Here is a 14,885-nt window from a genome sequence, read left to right on the forward strand (position 1 = left end):
CAACCCTCACTCGCGCAAAAAGTCCCTTAATCAACTTCACCCCCCAGTAAATGGCTCTCCACAACTCAGCCCATGCCCGCGGCTGCGCCCTCCCCGCTTTTATTTTGTCCCTCGCATCATTTCCAGACCCTTCAAACGCTTCTCACGCACGCCCGCTCCCCAGAGACCACGGAGAGACCCCAAAGAGTTCCTTAAAGGACAGAAAATCCCCCTTAAAACGCCCCTCAAAGGACACAGCACCCTCCCCCAAACCGGCGCAGCCCACCTCTCCCCCCCCCTCAGTATGCTGGGGGGGCTCCTCCAAACGAAGGGGTGGGGGAGGGTAGAGGGGGTCCCCCCCGAAGAGAAGGGGCGGGGGGGCTGCTGGGCATCAGTTTAATTTTGGGGCGCAGAGTGGGGCGGGGGGAGGGGCAGCACCCCATCCCTTTCCCCCCCTCCCCCCCAATTGGTGTGTGGGGGGGGTTGGATGCTCTGTGAAAGCAGGGGGGGGATGACAGAGAGTGGGACCCCACCCCATCAAAATATAGTAAAACCCCAAAGGGAAAGGGGTGACCCTAGAAAAAATAGGAGCCCTTCACCCTCCCTCCTTTCCCCTCCCCCACCCCCCAGCTTTCATGAGGGGAGGGGGTCCAACAACCCCCCTCCCCCCCCCAGTCCCTCCCCCCAAAAAAAATTCATAATAAAGCCGAGGTTCGTCTGGCGGCGTCCAGCGCTGTGTCCCCCTCCCACTCCTGCACTGGGGAGGGGGGGCCCCCCCCGGCCGTGCATGCCTCGAGGTCCCTGGGTGGGCTTTGATGTGGAGCTGTGGGGATTTTTTTGTGGGGGGGGAGGAGGAGAGGGGGAGGGGGGGGGCAGCAGGCAAGTGGGGGAGGGGGGTCTGGGGGTTTGCAGTCCAGGGGTTCAATATCAACTTTTGTCGGGGTTGGGGTCTCTGTGGCGGGAGGTCTTCATGGTCTCCAGGTACTCCTGCTGCGAGACGGCCAGCACCGACGCCAGGATCTCGTCGTCCTCCCAGTCGTTGAGGCCTGGGTGGGGGGGGAGGCAGGGGGGGGGAAAATGAATGGAATGGGGGGGAGGTGAGGGAGGGGTGGAAGGGGGGAGAATTGTAAAAATTCAAAGAGCTGCTGTAAAAATTAAAGGGGGGGAGAACCCCATAGCAAAGCATTGCCTTCAGCATGGCACCATGGGGAACTGGGGGGAGGGGGCATGGGACAGTGGTACGGACCCCCTGACCCCCCCCCCCCAAGCCTCCCGTTCAGCAAACTGAACTCCAAAGAATTCTTTTTCTCCCTCTCCAATAAATACCAAATAGCACCAAAATGTCCCCTAAAAATGACCCCAGAAAAACGATTTCAACAAAAGCAAAGTTGCAGTGGGGGAAATGCTTTGAACCCCCCTTCCCTCCCCCCCAAAATAACCCCCCCACAAACATCACAGCTTCATTTTCACCCAAAAGAACCGTTGCAAGACCGAAAACCACACATAAAGCACACCTCCCCCGCTACTAAAAAAGCTTAAAATGAAAGAACCCCCCTCCCAAAAAGACCCTAAAGACCCCCCCCCAAAGACCCCCCTCCTCACCAAAGGCGGTGGGGGACATCTGCTGCATGATGGCACGGCACTCCAATGCGGGGTAAAGGGACACCAGCGGGGGGGTGGCCCGGCCCCCCCCTGCCCCCAGCTGGCTGCTGGTCCCTGTGGGGTGACAGAGTTGGGGGGGAGGGGGCAGACACCCCATAACACCACTGAGACCCCCAGGCCCTTCCAGCACCCCCACAACCCCCATTATACCCCCACGACCCCCGTAATCCCCATTTTCTGCCCCCCCCATCGCATACCCTAGAACGCCATTTAGTCCTCCAGTAACCCCACAGCCCCTCTCTGGCCACCCCCAAAAACTCCCATTCAGGCCCCAATAATCCTATTTAATACTCCTCAGCATGCCATTATCTCCTGCACCCAATAGCCTCACTTTATGCTGCTTACAACCCCACAAATGCCACTTTATCCCCACTAGAACCCCATAAACCCCATTTTATGCCCCTCAGAACCCCACAACCCCCCCGCAGCCCCTCCACACCCCCTATAGCCCCCATTTACCTCCCATCCCCCCCCCCCCCTTTAGCACCCCAAACCCACCCAAACCCACCTGGGGCACAGGGCGACGGGGGTTTTCCGGGGGGAGGGACGCTGGGCGATGGGGGTTTGGGGCCGGGGGCTTCGGGGTGCAGCCCGGGGTGCTCCGGGGAGGGGGCGGCGCTGCGGGGCCGGGGGGAGCGGCCGCTCCACTCCTCCAGACCGCTGGAGGCCGCTGCTGTGGCTGAGCTGCACGTGGCGCTGGCCTTGCGGGGCTGGGGGGGAATGAAGGCAGGGGGGTCAGTGATGGGGGGCAGCTATGGGGGGTGGGCAGCTATGGGGAGGAGGGGGGGCAGATGTGGGAGTCAGGCATGGGGGCTCAGCAATAGGGGTAAGATGTGGGGGGGGGGTAGATGAGAGAGTCACAAATGGGGAGGGGGTCAGATGAGCAGTCATATAACGGGGGGGGGGTCATATGTGGGGGGGCTATATGTGGAGGAGCAGCAAAGGGGTCAGCTGAATGGGACACATATGGGGTGTCGTGTATATGCAGACCTATATGGGGGGCCACACATGAGGGCAGCAGGGAATCCCTCCCCATGTGGGGATGGGGGTGGCTTCAGGCATCCCCAATGGGGACGGGGGGGATCCTGGGGGCCCCGTGAGGTGCGGAGCAAAGGAATGGGTGCGGATAGGGATGAGCGCGGCGGTGGAACGGGTCGGAGGGGAGGGATGAGAGGTGCAAAGCGGGACCCAGAACCCACAGCAGGGTGGGATGGGGGCAGGCGGACCTGCCGGGCCTGCTTCTCCTGGTCACGCAGCCACTGCAGGTAGGACTCGCGGGCCACCTGCTCCTCGATGGCCTCATTGGTGGCCTCCCAGTCGGTGGCACGCTTCTTGTCCTCCAGCATCTGCTGCTCGATCCACGACTCCTCCGACGTCTTGATGGCGCTCTTCATCAGCGACTGCTCTGCCAGCTGTGGGCGGGGCCACCGTGTAAGCCACACCCCCTTCCATCAAGCCACACCCCTCAGACTACGCCCCAATCTGGCCACGCCCCCTCTTCACGTCACCACCTGCAAGATACCACCACGTAGCCACGCCCCCAACAGGAAACCACGCCCACTTTCAGAGAGGCCACGCCCCGTCTGACCACGCCCCCACCGCGTCACTACCAGCAAGATGCTGACACGTGGCCACGCCCCCTAACAGCAAACCACGCCCCCATTTTATCAGGCCATGCCCCCTCTTGGCAAACCACACCCACTTCCTCCCAGGCCACGCCCCCAACCTCACAGACCACGCCCCCCACCGCGTCACTATGTGAGATGCTGACACGTGGCCACGCCTCCTAGCAGCAAACCACGCCCCCTTCCCGCAGGCCACGCCCATTCGCAACACGAAACAGCCGCCCCCCCCCGTGCCCCACTGACCCCAGGTTTGAAGGACGGCAGCCCCAGCCCCACCCCAATGGTGGCTTTGTTGGGGTTGACGACGGAGTTGTAGTGGATGTTGCGGTGGTAGCTGACCCGGATGGGCTCGTCCTCGTTGTGCTGGATCCCATGGAAGGTGTTGATGGGCTCTGTGGGGACGGCAGCACGTGAGACCCCCAGGAATGGGGGGGGGGGGGCAGACCCCACAGTCACCCCCATAGCAGAACCTGGGGACCCTCCGGACCCTAAAAGGAAATCTGAGTGCCCCAAAGTGCTGCCTGGGGGCTCAGAAGGGCTCCATGGCCATCTGGAAAACCCCAAAAAAACGCCACCTAGGGGCTCACGGACCCACGACCACCTGTGGGTCCCAAAAAGGCACCGTGGGACCCACAGAGAACTCCAAAAACACCACATGGGGTGGGCAGAGATCCCAAAATGGCACCTGGGCCCCCCATGGCTACATGGAAACCCCCAAAGCAGCATCTGGGGAACCATGGGACCCCAAAAGTGCATGGAAAGCCCCCACAGCAGTGCTTGGAGACCCATAGGGGCCCCAAAAACACTGCTTGGGGACCCATAGGGACCCTAAAACAGCCTGGAAAACCCTCTGAACAGCATCTGTGAGCCCCAAAATCATCCCTGTCCACCCATAGGGACCCCAAAACACTGCCTGGGGACCCATAGAGACCCCCAAACAACCTGGAAAACCCTCTAAATGGCACCTTTGGAACCCCAAATGGTCCCTGTGCACCCATAGGGACCCCAAAACACTCCCTGAGGACCCATAGGGACCCCAACCCCTCCCCATAAAAGGCCAGAACAACACCCCAGGACCCTCAGTCTGAACAGAGACCCCCACATCAGCACCCCACAAAGGCACCAGAGGGATCTCCAGGTCAAACTGGGGGGCTGACGGCCCCTTGTGGGGTCCCATAGCCCCTCTGCGGGGTCTCCCAGCCATACTGGGGCCGTACCAGTGCCGTACTGGTAGACCTCGACGGGTCGGTTGTACATCTCGGCCATGGCCTGCATCTCAATGTGGTTCCCATGGCAGGTGCTTTTGCGCTTGCGGTTGATGTAAGTGGTGAAATCCTCTGTCACGTAGTTGGAGAAATAGTCGGCGTTCTTCATCTGAGGACACGGCAGGGGTGAGGCCCAGTATGGCCCAGTATTTCCCAGTACGCCCCAGTGCCCCCCTCAATGCTTTTCAATCCCTCCCAGTACCCCACAGTTGGCTCTTAGGACACCAAAATACCCCCCAGGGCACCTCAGTTCCTTTCAGTGCCCCCCAGTACATCCCAGTACCCCCCTGTTCGCTCCCCAGTATGGCCCAGTACTTCCCAGTACATCCCAGTGCCCCCCTCAATGCTTCCCAATCCCTCCCAGTGCCCCACAGTTGGCTGCCAGGACACCGAAGGACCCCGCGGGACACCTCAGTTCCTTTCAGTACCCCCCCAATTCCCCCCCAGTGCCCCCCAGTACATCCCAGTGCCCACCTATTCGCTCCCCAGACCCCTCCCAGTACATCCCAGTGCTTTCCAGCCCCCCCATCACGAAGTCTCCCCCCCCCTCACCAGATAATCCATGCAGTGCTTCCGCACCACTTCATGCATGTCCTGATCTCCGTACACCTGATCAGCTGGGGGGGGGGGCACAAAGTGAGAGCCGTGTGAAGCAACGCAGGGGGGTGATAATGCTGTGATAAGGGGGCTGGGGGGGGGGGGAGCACAAGGGTGGGGGCTCACCCACAGCCCGGAACAGGCAGGCACCGTCCTCCTTCATGCGTTTGATGATGAAGCCTTTCTTCTCCCGCAGAGCTTTCTCAAACCGGTGCTCCTGCTGGAGACACAGCAGGGCTCAGGGCGGGGGGGCACACAAGGAGGGGGGGCTCAGGGTGGGGAAGGGGATGGGCATAAGGGTGGGGGGGAGGGGGCAGGGAGATGGGCATTGGGATGGGGTTGGGGGGGGGGAGGGCAGGAACCGAGGGGGGATGGGCTCAAGGGTGAGGAAGGGACACTGGGGGTGGGGGGGCTATAAGGGTGAGCCCAGGGTGAGGAAGGGTCACCGGGGGAGTTAGGGTGTAGGAATGGGCCCAGGATGTGGGGGGGGGGGGGGACACCCAAGAGTGGAGGGGTGGGCTCAGTGTGGAGGGGGTGGCTGTAAGGGTGGGCTCAGGGTGGAGGGGGTGGGCATTGGGATGGGGTCGGGGACAACACTGGGGGGGAGATGGCTGTAAAGATGGGCTCAGGGTGGGGAAGGGGGATGCAGCGATTGGGATACAGAGCCAGCAGAAGGCGACAGCTTTGCAGATGGACCGAGGGCTGTGGGGGTGGGGGGACAAAGGCACGTAGAGGAGAGCAGCAGTGCCCCAAATGGGCTCAACCACAGGGGATAAAAACATCCTGTGGGGGGGACAATAATAGAAAGGGGAGAATAAAGGCACCTTGGGGGGAGAGGTGTGTGTGCAACTCGAAAATGAGTTTGGGGATGTGGTGACCTCAGGGATGGTTTGGAGTCAGGGGGATAAGAGAAGCAAAAGCATTGGGGGGGAGGGGGGGGGGGCAGCCCTACAGATGAGAGCTATAGGGGAAATCAATGCCACCTGGGGGGGGGTGGGCTGTCCAGGAGGGAATGAAAGGAACCCAATGGATTTGTGGGGTCCTCAAAGACCCCAAAGGATTTGGGGTGGCGAAGAGGAGATGAAGAATGAAAGCCAATGGATTTGTGGGGTCCTAAAGACCCCGAATGATTTGGGCTGGGCAACATGGGATAAAGGGAACACGCTGGGCTTGGGGATCCTCAAAGGTTGGGGGGGGATGGACCCCCCAAGTCCATCGGGTTCCCCTCATCCCCCCTCGGCCGACCCAAATCGCTCAGGATTCCCTCAGATCCCTTCTTGCCCACCCCAAATCCACTGGGTTCCCTTCAGCCCTCACCCCCCCGCCGCCCTCCCCCCAACCCCCACCTGCTCGGCCGTGGCCGGGTCCAGCTCCACGCGGGCGGCCTCGTATTCATCCTCACTGTTGTATCCTCCGCCGGCTTCGTCGTGCCCAGGGCTTCCCCCGGAGCCCAACCCCAGCCCCAGCGCCAGGCCCCCACCGCCGGGCCCGGAGCCGCCCCCCGCGCTGGGCCCGGCCCCTCCGCGCCGCCGCCGTTTGCTGTGCCCGGGGCCGCCCCCTCCTCCTCCTCCCCCGGGGCCGCGGGGTTCGGGCAGCCCCAGGGCGGCCGCGTCGAGACCCAGCAACGAAGCGGGGCCATCCGCGCCGCCGGGGCCGCCGCCTCCGCCGGGTCCGCCGGGGCCGGAGGGAGGCGGAGAGGCGGCGGAGGGCAGCCCGGCCCAGCCCCGCAGCGGCGGAGGGGGCGAGGCCCGGGGCCGCGGGCCCACGCCGGGCCCGCCGGGCTCCCCGACGCCGCCGGGGCCGCGCTCGGGGCCGGAGTCCGCCCCCCTCTCGGGGCCGGCGTCAGGGCCGGAGTCGGCATCGGCGTCGGGAGCCGGGACCGCTTTTTTCTTCGGGAGGATCGTCATGGCGGGGAGCGCATGGAAGGCCCCGCAGGGCCGGAGGGCCCCGCCGCGCCGGGACCCGGCCCCGCTGCTCCCCGCGGGCCCCGCGGAACCGGGGGGGCCCGAGCGAGGCCCCCCCGGGGCGGCGGCGGCGAGGGCGGGGCGGCGGGGCCGGGGCTGAAGGCTGAGGCTTAAAGCGCTGAGGCCGCCGGGCGCCGTGTCAACATCAACAGCGGCGACCTCTGACCCCCAGCGCCGCGCTTCCGGCTCGCCCCGGACGCCGCGCCGCCCTATTGGGCGACACCGCCCGCCCGGTGAGCGCCGATTGGTTGCGGGGAGCGCCGCTGGGAAGGCATTGGGTGGAGAGCGGGGAGGAAGTCCCGCCCCCTTCCCCCTTCCGCCCTCCCCGTGGAGGCGGGACGGGCGTCGCCGCGGTGACGGCGCGGCTGGGCGATGATTGGGCAGCGAGAAGGTCGGGGGCGGGGCTAAGAAGGAGCGGGGGCTGATTGGCCGAGAGGCGCGGAGGCGGGGCCGTCGGGAGGGAGAGCGTTCATTGGACGGCGCGGAGGCGGAGCACGAGGACGGCCGCGAGCAGCGATTGGTCCCCTCATACGCCCGCCCCAAACTCCTCAGCGCAGCATCCCATTGGCCAGCGCAAGCGACCTAATTTCCCATTGGCTGCGGCTGGCAGGATGCGCCCTCCCCTCCGCTGTCACTCAGAACGTGGCCACGCCCCTCTCCTCCGCCGGGTCCCAGCGCCCACCTCAGGAACCCGGAGCTCCCTCCCCCCCCCCCACCGGGGACCCCCACCCCGTCCCCACCACACATCTCCATTTCCAGACTGTTTATTAAAATCCACCTCATCGCCCCCAAATCCCCATCACAGAAAGCAGAGCCCGATTCGGGGGCAGCCCGCGGTGGTCTGAAGCCCCCCCCCCATCCAGCTTTGTCCCTTTCCCCCGAATCAAAGAGCCCCGGGGGTCTCAAGTTGGCTTCAAGGTGACCCTGGGCTCCTCGGGCCCGGAGCCAGGGGGCTGCAGAGGTCTTGGGTGCAACAGAGGGCCCTCCGAGGGTCCCAGGTCCGGATGTGGGGGGCTGTGGGGCTTCTGGGTCAGGACCAAACAGGTCCTGGGGGTCAATGTGCCTTCTGCCGGGGGCTGTCGTGGGCACGCTGGGCAGCTGAGAGGTGCTTGCAGGCATCGGCGATGAGGGCGGCGGGCACCACCACCCAGATCCCATTGAGCCCCACAAAATACACCCAAAAATAAAGCGGGCGGGGGTCGCTGTGGGTCCAACCCGCCCGCGCCTCCGTGGCGAAGTAAAGGATGTCCCCATAGAGCTGCCCTGTAGGGGGGGAGATGCGTCACGTTAGGGAGGAGGCGAAGAGGCAGCACCCCGTCCAGGTGACTCTGCATACCGAGGGAGACGACGAGCTGCAGCACAAAGCGGGCGGGATGGCGGCACAGGAAGGCGAGGAAGGTGAGGAAGCTGAGGGGGCCCCAAGCCCACGCCGTCACCGACTCCATGGCCACCGTGAAGTCATCGCTCCTGGAAGGGAGGGGAAGGGGGGCACACACACAGCTGGGTGCAGCAGAGACCCCTGTGGTTGCCCCATATCCCCCCACAGACCCCAACTCACGTCATGTAGCGGCTGTCTGCCTTGGCGTATTCCTTCCCTGCGGGCCACAAGGGGTTAATTGGGAGGGGACAGCTCCTCACTGACCGCCCTCCCCGCCCCAATGCACCCTCCACCGACTGCCCTCTGAACAGAACTCACAGAACCTCCACCCACTCGGGGACCTGGGTGCCCCCTCCTCATCTGGGACCCCCCCAGGAGCCCCCATGAACACCCCTGGGAGGCCCCAGATCCTCATTAACATCTCCCAGGCCCCTCCTCAACCCCAAATCCCCATTAATGCTCCCCAGATCCTCATTAACACCCCCTAGGAGTTCCCAGACCCCCACTGACGCCCCACAGGAAGCTACAGACCCCTACTAACCCCCATAGGAAGCACCCGATCCTTACTAACATCTCCCAGACCCCCACTAACCCCCCATAGGAGGTCCCAGATCCTCATCAACACCCCCCAGACCCCCATTAACCCCCCATAGGAAGTCCCAGATCCACATGAACACCCCCAGACCCCCCGGAGGCGGCCCCATCACCTCCCCGTGACTCACAGATGTCAGCCAGCAGCCCGGTGTCGGCGGGCAGCTCCCGGTGCCGCAGGCTGAAGTACCCCTCGAGCACCCCGTGCACCCCGGCGCACACCAGGAACCAACTGGCGGCCAGGCGCCGGGCGGAGCTCCGCTCAGCCCCGCTCAGCGCCCAGCCCAGCGCCAGAAGCCCCGCCCCCGCCGCCGCCACCGCGCCTGCGCTCTGCCAGCCGGGTCGCGCACTGGTGACGTAACCCGGCAGCGACAGCGTGCGCGGCCAATAGGGGTGCGCCGTCGTCTCCATGGCAACAGCGCCGCTCTCTCTGCGGGGAAAGGAGGAAACGCGCTCAAAGCGCGGCTCCGGGCCTCGAGGCAGCGCCGCAGCTTCACCGGGCGCTGCTCCCGGATCCGTCCGCTCCGTTTTCACCCCTGGAACGCTCCGCTTTCCCGGGAACCTCGCCGGGCTGGGCCTTCGCTCAACCGAACAGCCTGCCGCCCGACCGGAAGGCCTGCCACCCAACCGGAAGGCCTGCCGCCCGACCGGAAGGCCTACCTCTCCGCTCAGCGGGCTCTTCTCCTCGCCCGCCGCACCGCTCGGGCGTCTTCTCTCCCGCGCCGCGCTCAACTCTGCTGCACTCTGCCCGCGTCGCCCCGCCCCCGGCCCTCCCCGCCCGCCGCCCGGCCAATCAGAGCGCGTTCTCCGCCTGCTCCAGCCAATGGCCTCGCTCCCCGCCCGCCAACACCGCTCGCTGATTGGTGGGGACGGCCGCTGAGGCGATGTGGGGCCAGGGGGCGGGGCGGGAGGTGAGCCCGGGGCGTGGCTTCCGCGTGGGCGTGGCCATGACCATATTTGGAATGTGACGCTCCGCCCACCCAGGCTCTATGAGGTCCTACAGGCCCTGTAGGTTCTCTATAGGATTCCTCCAGGGCGGCACGTGGACCCCACAGCTCCGCCCCACGAGCACGCAGGGGCTGCATGTACGTCATAGGGGCTGTACGTACATATGGGGCCCATATACTCTCCCAAGGAACTTCCACAGATCTCCAACACTAATGCATTCCCCCCATCGGCCCTATAGACCCCCTTAGGCACATACAGGGACACTACACCCCCCCCCCCGTGGATCCATAAGGACCCTATGGCCCCTCCCCTCAAAATAAAAGAGCCGGAAGCAGAGGTGGCAGCAGTCCCCTGTATTGTACAAACCCGGCTGTACAGCCCACCCCCAAAACCCCATTTTTTCCACCCAAAAAATCCTCCCACCCCCCATTTGTGGGGACGCTTCTTGGGGGGGGGAGGGGGAGGGGAGGAGGGGGGGCATGCAGCTGTGGGGAGGAGGAACAGCTCCAGGTCGCTCGCCAGGAGCGGCCGAGAGGGGGAGGGGGGGCTGTTTGTGAGGCTGCCCCACACTTGTGGGGCCCCAAATGCTTGTGGGGCTCCTGCCCCCTATATTGGGGTTCCCCTCTCCTGAATGTGGGTCCCCCCCCCAGGCAAAATTTGGGGGGGTCACACCAGGGTGCCGGGGGGCTGCGGGTCAGGGTCAGCCGTGGGGGGGTCCCTGAATTGAGGAGGTGAAATGGGGGGGGAAAAAAAGGTGAAATTAAGAAAAAAAATGAACAGAGGAACAACAAAAAGAGAAAGAAAGAGAAAAAAAGAAAGAGTAGTTAGGGCCCCCCCCCAAGAGAACAGCCCCCCCAGGAAAAGACAGCAGCCCCCCAGAGAAACCCACACCCCCATGTGTCCCCTCCCCCACCCCCCCCACCCCCGAATTAAAGGAAAGGAAGAAATTAAGGGGGAGAAAAGAGAAACTGGGTCACTTCGGGGAGGGGGGGGGGATAGCAGCTCCTTGAATTTTGGGTTTTGAGGGCGGGGGTCTCAATATAGGGGTGGGGGCACCAATATGGGGTTGTTTTAAGGATGTGGGGGTCCCCTAAAAGGGGACATCTGGGCTCACAGTGTGGACGACCCCAAACCGCCCCAACCCCCCCCCCCCCCCCCAAATGTCTGTAGTGTCCAAACCGCAGCTCCTCCCTCCCCCCCCAGCTAAAAGAGGGGTGCTCGGTACCCCCGGTGCCCCCCATACCTGGGGGTCAGCGCCCCGGCGTAGCTGAGAGAGTGGGGCAGCCCAGGGGGGTCGCGACGACGTGGGGGGGGCCAGGCTGGGGGCTGCGGGCGGGGGGGCTGCGGTGGTTGTGGTGGTGGGGGGGGGGCGTTTTGAGGCCCCCCCGTGTGCCGCAGGTACCAATCCCGCAGCCCCTCCAGCGCCAACCACTTCTGGCTGCGGCGTTGCTCGGCAGAGGGGGGGGCACAGCGACCCCGGGAGGCTTCGGGGGGGGGTTCTGGGGTGGCCCCCCCCCAGTCGATCAGAGCCTCGGAGCTGTTGCTACGGCGGGTGCGGGGGGGCGGAGGGAGAGCCGAGGAGCTGGGAGGTGGTGGCTGCGGGGGGGATGAGACCCCCGGCGGGGGCCCCCCCAGCTGGGAGTCCTGACTGCCTGACCACGGCCGGGGGGGCAGCCCCGAGGACTCCGGGCTGGGGGTGGGGGCAGAGGAGTCAGCTGTGTGTGTTGTGTGCTTTCCTATTGCCCCACTGCCTCTTTCTGCCCCCCCCCTGCCCCCCTTTTGCCACCCTTTTTACTCCCCCAGACCCCAGTACCTGTCAGCACCGCCTTATTGCCCCCATGCTCCCACTTAACTGCCCCCCCACCCCCCCCAGACACCCCCTGTCAGCCCCTATTATCACCCCCGTGCCTCTCATTATCCCAACCCCACTGCCTCCGTTCACCCCCAATGTCTTTTAACACTCCCTATAACCCCCCCACAACCTCTTATAATCCCACCACACCCCCTTGTCGCCCCCCGGCTGTCCCCTAGAATAACCCCCCCAAGCACCCAAAACACCCTCAGTGCCTCCTTAACCCCCCCCTCATTGCACCTTGCATTCCATTACTGCCTCCCTTGCCTGCCTGTCACCCTCCTCCAGCACCCACTCGTGCCCCCCCCTCCCCAAACACTCACCGGCACAAGGGGGGCCCATGGGGGCTGCGTGCCAGCACAGGGGTGGCAGGAACACTGCGACCCTCAAAACTGGAGGCGCTGCGGGGCAGAGTCCGGGCGGGGCTGCCAAAATGGGGGGGTGGGGCGTGAGAATTTTGGGGGGCATTAAGGAAACGAAGGGTGGCTTTGAAGGTGGGGGGGGGCTCACCTGGCGGGGCTGGCAAGCGAGTTGCGGCGGCTGGGCCCCCCCGGGGAGGGGTCTGAGGCCCAAAGGGGTCTGCGATCAGGGCTGCCAGATGGAGCCCTGGGGGGTGAGGGGCGTCCAGCCCCACTCAGGGGGGGTTTCGGGGGGGGGAAACCTGTGGGGAACGGAACACAGAGTGTGGAAATGAGGGAGGCCCCCCCTCCTGGCCGCAGCCTGCATGGCACACAGGCACTCACCGTTCTCCAATCCAGGCAGCTCACAGAGGGACCCGTTCTCATCTTTGGGGGGGGGAGCGGAGAAGTGGGAGATCAGAAAAAAATTAAATTAAAATATCACGTTTTCTGAGAGCACCTCTAAGTCTCCTCGATTCCCCCCCCAACGATTCTCATACCCACCCCAATGACCTCTCATCACCACCCCCCCCCCCCAAAATCCCCTCAACACCCACTGCAGCCCCCATCATTACCCCCAAGATCCCACGGTTGCCCCCAGGACCCCCCCACTGCCTCCAAGACCCCTCCCATCGCCTCCAGGGCTCCATCATTCCTTCCAGAACTGCTCCCGTTGCCCTCAAGCCCCCTCCTATTTTCCCCAGAACCCCCCCACTGCTTCCAGGACTGCTCCCATTGCCCCCAGTACCACTCCCATTGCCTCCAGGCCCCCACCGTTGCCCCAGGACCCCTCCCATTGCCCCAGGACCCCTCCTATTTTCCCTAGGATCCCCCCGCTGCCCCCAGGACCCCTCTCAGCCCCCCCTGCTCACCCAGCTGTGCCCGGAGCTGTCGCAGCCTTTGGGCCGCCTCGGCCTGCAGTCGCTGCCGACGCCGTCGCTGTTCCGGGGGCAGCCCCGGGGCGGATGCCAGACGCCGAGCAGCTTCCACCACCTGCAGCTGCACCGCCACCTCCCGCCGTGCCGCCCGAGCCGCCTGCGGGACGGGAACGGGACGTTAAGGCCGAGATCACCGGCCGCTGGGGGCCGCCATTGCGATCCGCGGGCGCCGCCATAATGACGTCACTTTACAGCGCCCCCCATCGGGCGCTGCGGACGCCATTAAGCCCCGAGCGCCGGCCGCAGCGCGATGGCGCCCCCTAGAGGGCTGGCGGCGACGGGACATCGCAGCGGCGGCGGGGCGCAGCGCTGCCGGGAGCGGCTGCTGCCGTGCGGCACACGGGGGTCTGGGGACCCCCAAAAGGGGCTGTGGGCGCCCAGTGGATCCCAACGTGGTCCCCAGGGAGTGAGGACATTTTATGCCACGTTTGCTGCGCCCTCAGCCTGACGAAATCTGCCCCAACACCCCCATTCCAGCTCCCAACCCGTTTTGTGCCCTATTTCCCCCCTTATCCCAGGCCCCTCCTAGGCACCCACTGGGCCACTTCGAACCCCAAGCTTACCTCGGTGAGGGGTCCTCGCGGGGGGGCTGCAGACCGGCGCCGCGGGGGGGGCTGGGGTCTTTCTCCAGGTTCCAAGGGATACTCAGGGGGCAGCTTCCCTGTCAGCTCCTGTGAGGGGGGGGGGTGGGGGGGCTTCGGGAGGCAGCAAGGAGGGAGTCGGAGCCTGGGAGGGTGTGGGGGGACATAGGGAAGGGCTGGGGGAGGCTTTAGAGGGCCTCAGTTGGGAAGGGGAGGCTTAGAAAGAGGGGGGGGGGGGGAGTCGCTGTTCCAGGGGAGGAATTATAAGAGCTTGGGGGGAGGGGAGATTGGAGAGCTCTGAGGATCCTGGGTGGGTCTGCAAAGGGGCTCTGAGGTGGATGGAGGATAATTAGGGAGATCCTCTGGGAGAAGGGGAGAGCAGTGTGGGCTAATGGGGGGATTCTGGGGGGGGGGTCTCTGAGCATCGTGGAGGTGTCAGAAGCGGCTCTGAGGTGGGTTGGAGGGCAATCGGTGGAGCAGTTCGGGGGGTGACAGGGAGGAGGGATGAGAAGGTCTCTGAGGATCCCCGTGGGCTCTGACGGGGGTGGGGGCAAAAGGAAGGAGCTGGGGGGCTCTATAGGGATTTATGGGGGCAGGGTGCCACCACAGGCACCCCGGGTGGTTGAGGGGGGGGAGCCCCGGGGGTCAGAGGTCGGGGCGAGGAACCGAGGTCAGCGATCGGGGGTGACTCACGGCCTCCTGCAGGCAAAGCCTCCGCAGCTCCCGCAGCCGCAGCCCCAGCGCCTGGCGCAGCCCCCGCTGCCGCTCCCGCAGCTCTTGCAGCCGCCCCGGGGGGGGCCCTGAACGGGGGGGGGGAAGAACGCAGGTCAAAGGGCGCCCGGGGGGGGGGGACGGAGGGGCCGCGGGGTCAGGGCCCGCCGTACCTGCGGGGCTGTGGGTGCCCGGCGGCAGGATGTGGCCCCTCAGCTCCATGGGGCCGCGGAGCCCACAGCCATGGGCGGGCGGGGGGGGGAGGACCGGGAACGGCGCCGGGGGGGAGCGGAGAGGGCGGGGGCCGAGCGCCCACTCCCCCCTCACCTCCGCCCGGCCCCGGCTTCCGGCCCTGCCTCTTCCGCTTCCGTCTCCGTCGCTTCCGGTTCCTCCCGG

General features: G+C 65.3%; 3 protein-coding genes across 5 annotated transcripts; all 3 read right to left on the reverse strand.

Moving 5' to 3' along the window:
* Positions 1 to 70: 70 nt before the first annotated feature.
* On the reverse strand, positions 71 to 7,122 carry OTUD5 (OTU deubiquitinase 5). Of its 2 annotated transcripts, none has more exons than XM_090126322.1 (9): positions 6,475 to 7,122; positions 5,255 to 5,345; positions 5,084 to 5,148; positions 4,484 to 4,640; positions 3,510 to 3,658; positions 2,868 to 3,053; positions 2,150 to 2,351; positions 1,582 to 1,695; positions 71 to 1,025 (listed from the first exon to the last, which is right to left on the reverse strand). In XM_090126322.1, the coding sequence occupies exons 1-9, from the start codon at positions 7,033 to 7,035 to the stop codon at positions 907 to 909; spliced, it is 1,644 nt and encodes a 547-aa protein (XP_089982448.1). In that variant the 5' UTR covers positions 7,036 to 7,122; the 3' UTR covers positions 71 to 906. The 2 variants fall into 2 exon arrangements, with proteins under 2 accessions (XP_089982448.1, XP_089982447.1); XM_090126321.1 differs by having other exon boundaries at positions 5,255 to 5,348; positions 6,475 to 7,121.
* A 718-nt stretch (positions 7,123 to 7,840) lies between these two features.
* On the reverse strand, positions 7,841 to 10,277 carry EBP (EBP cholestenol delta-isomerase). Its single transcript, XM_031611470.2, has 5 exons — positions 9,722 to 10,277; positions 9,193 to 9,491; positions 8,651 to 8,687; positions 8,429 to 8,559; positions 7,841 to 8,355 (listed from the first exon to the last, which is right to left on the reverse strand). Exons 2-5 carry the CDS (start codon positions 9,470 to 9,472, stop codon positions 8,147 to 8,149), a joined length of 657 nt encoding a protein of 218 aa, XP_031467330.2. The 5' UTR covers positions 9,473 to 9,491; positions 9,722 to 10,277; the 3' UTR covers positions 7,841 to 8,146.
* A 70-nt stretch (positions 10,278 to 10,347) lies between these two features.
* Positions 10,348 to 14,839, reverse strand: CCDC120 (coiled-coil domain containing 120). 2 transcript variants are annotated; one of them, XM_090126671.1, is made up of 9 exons: positions 14,663 to 14,839; positions 14,472 to 14,578; positions 13,761 to 13,868; positions 13,132 to 13,294; positions 12,605 to 12,646; positions 12,372 to 12,522; positions 12,185 to 12,286; positions 11,253 to 11,699; positions 10,348 to 10,727 (listed from the first exon to the last, which is right to left on the reverse strand). In XM_090126671.1, exons 1-9 carry the CDS (start codon positions 14,709 to 14,711, stop codon positions 10,676 to 10,678), a joined length of 1,221 nt encoding a protein of 406 aa, XP_089982797.1. In that variant the 5' UTR covers positions 14,712 to 14,839; the 3' UTR covers positions 10,348 to 10,675. The 2 variants fall into 2 exon arrangements, with proteins under 2 accessions (XP_089982797.1, XP_089982798.1); XM_090126672.1 differs by having other exon boundaries at positions 10,348 to 11,699; positions 14,663 to 14,838.
* Positions 14,840 to 14,885: the final 46 nt, after the last annotated feature.

The sequence above is a fragment of the Phasianus colchicus genome, chromosome 29 (assembly GCF_987193195.1).
Source record: "Phasianus colchicus chromosome 29, bPhaCol1.hap1.1, whole genome shotgun sequence".
NCBI lineage: Eukaryota > Metazoa > Chordata > Aves > Galliformes > Phasianidae > Phasianus > Phasianus colchicus.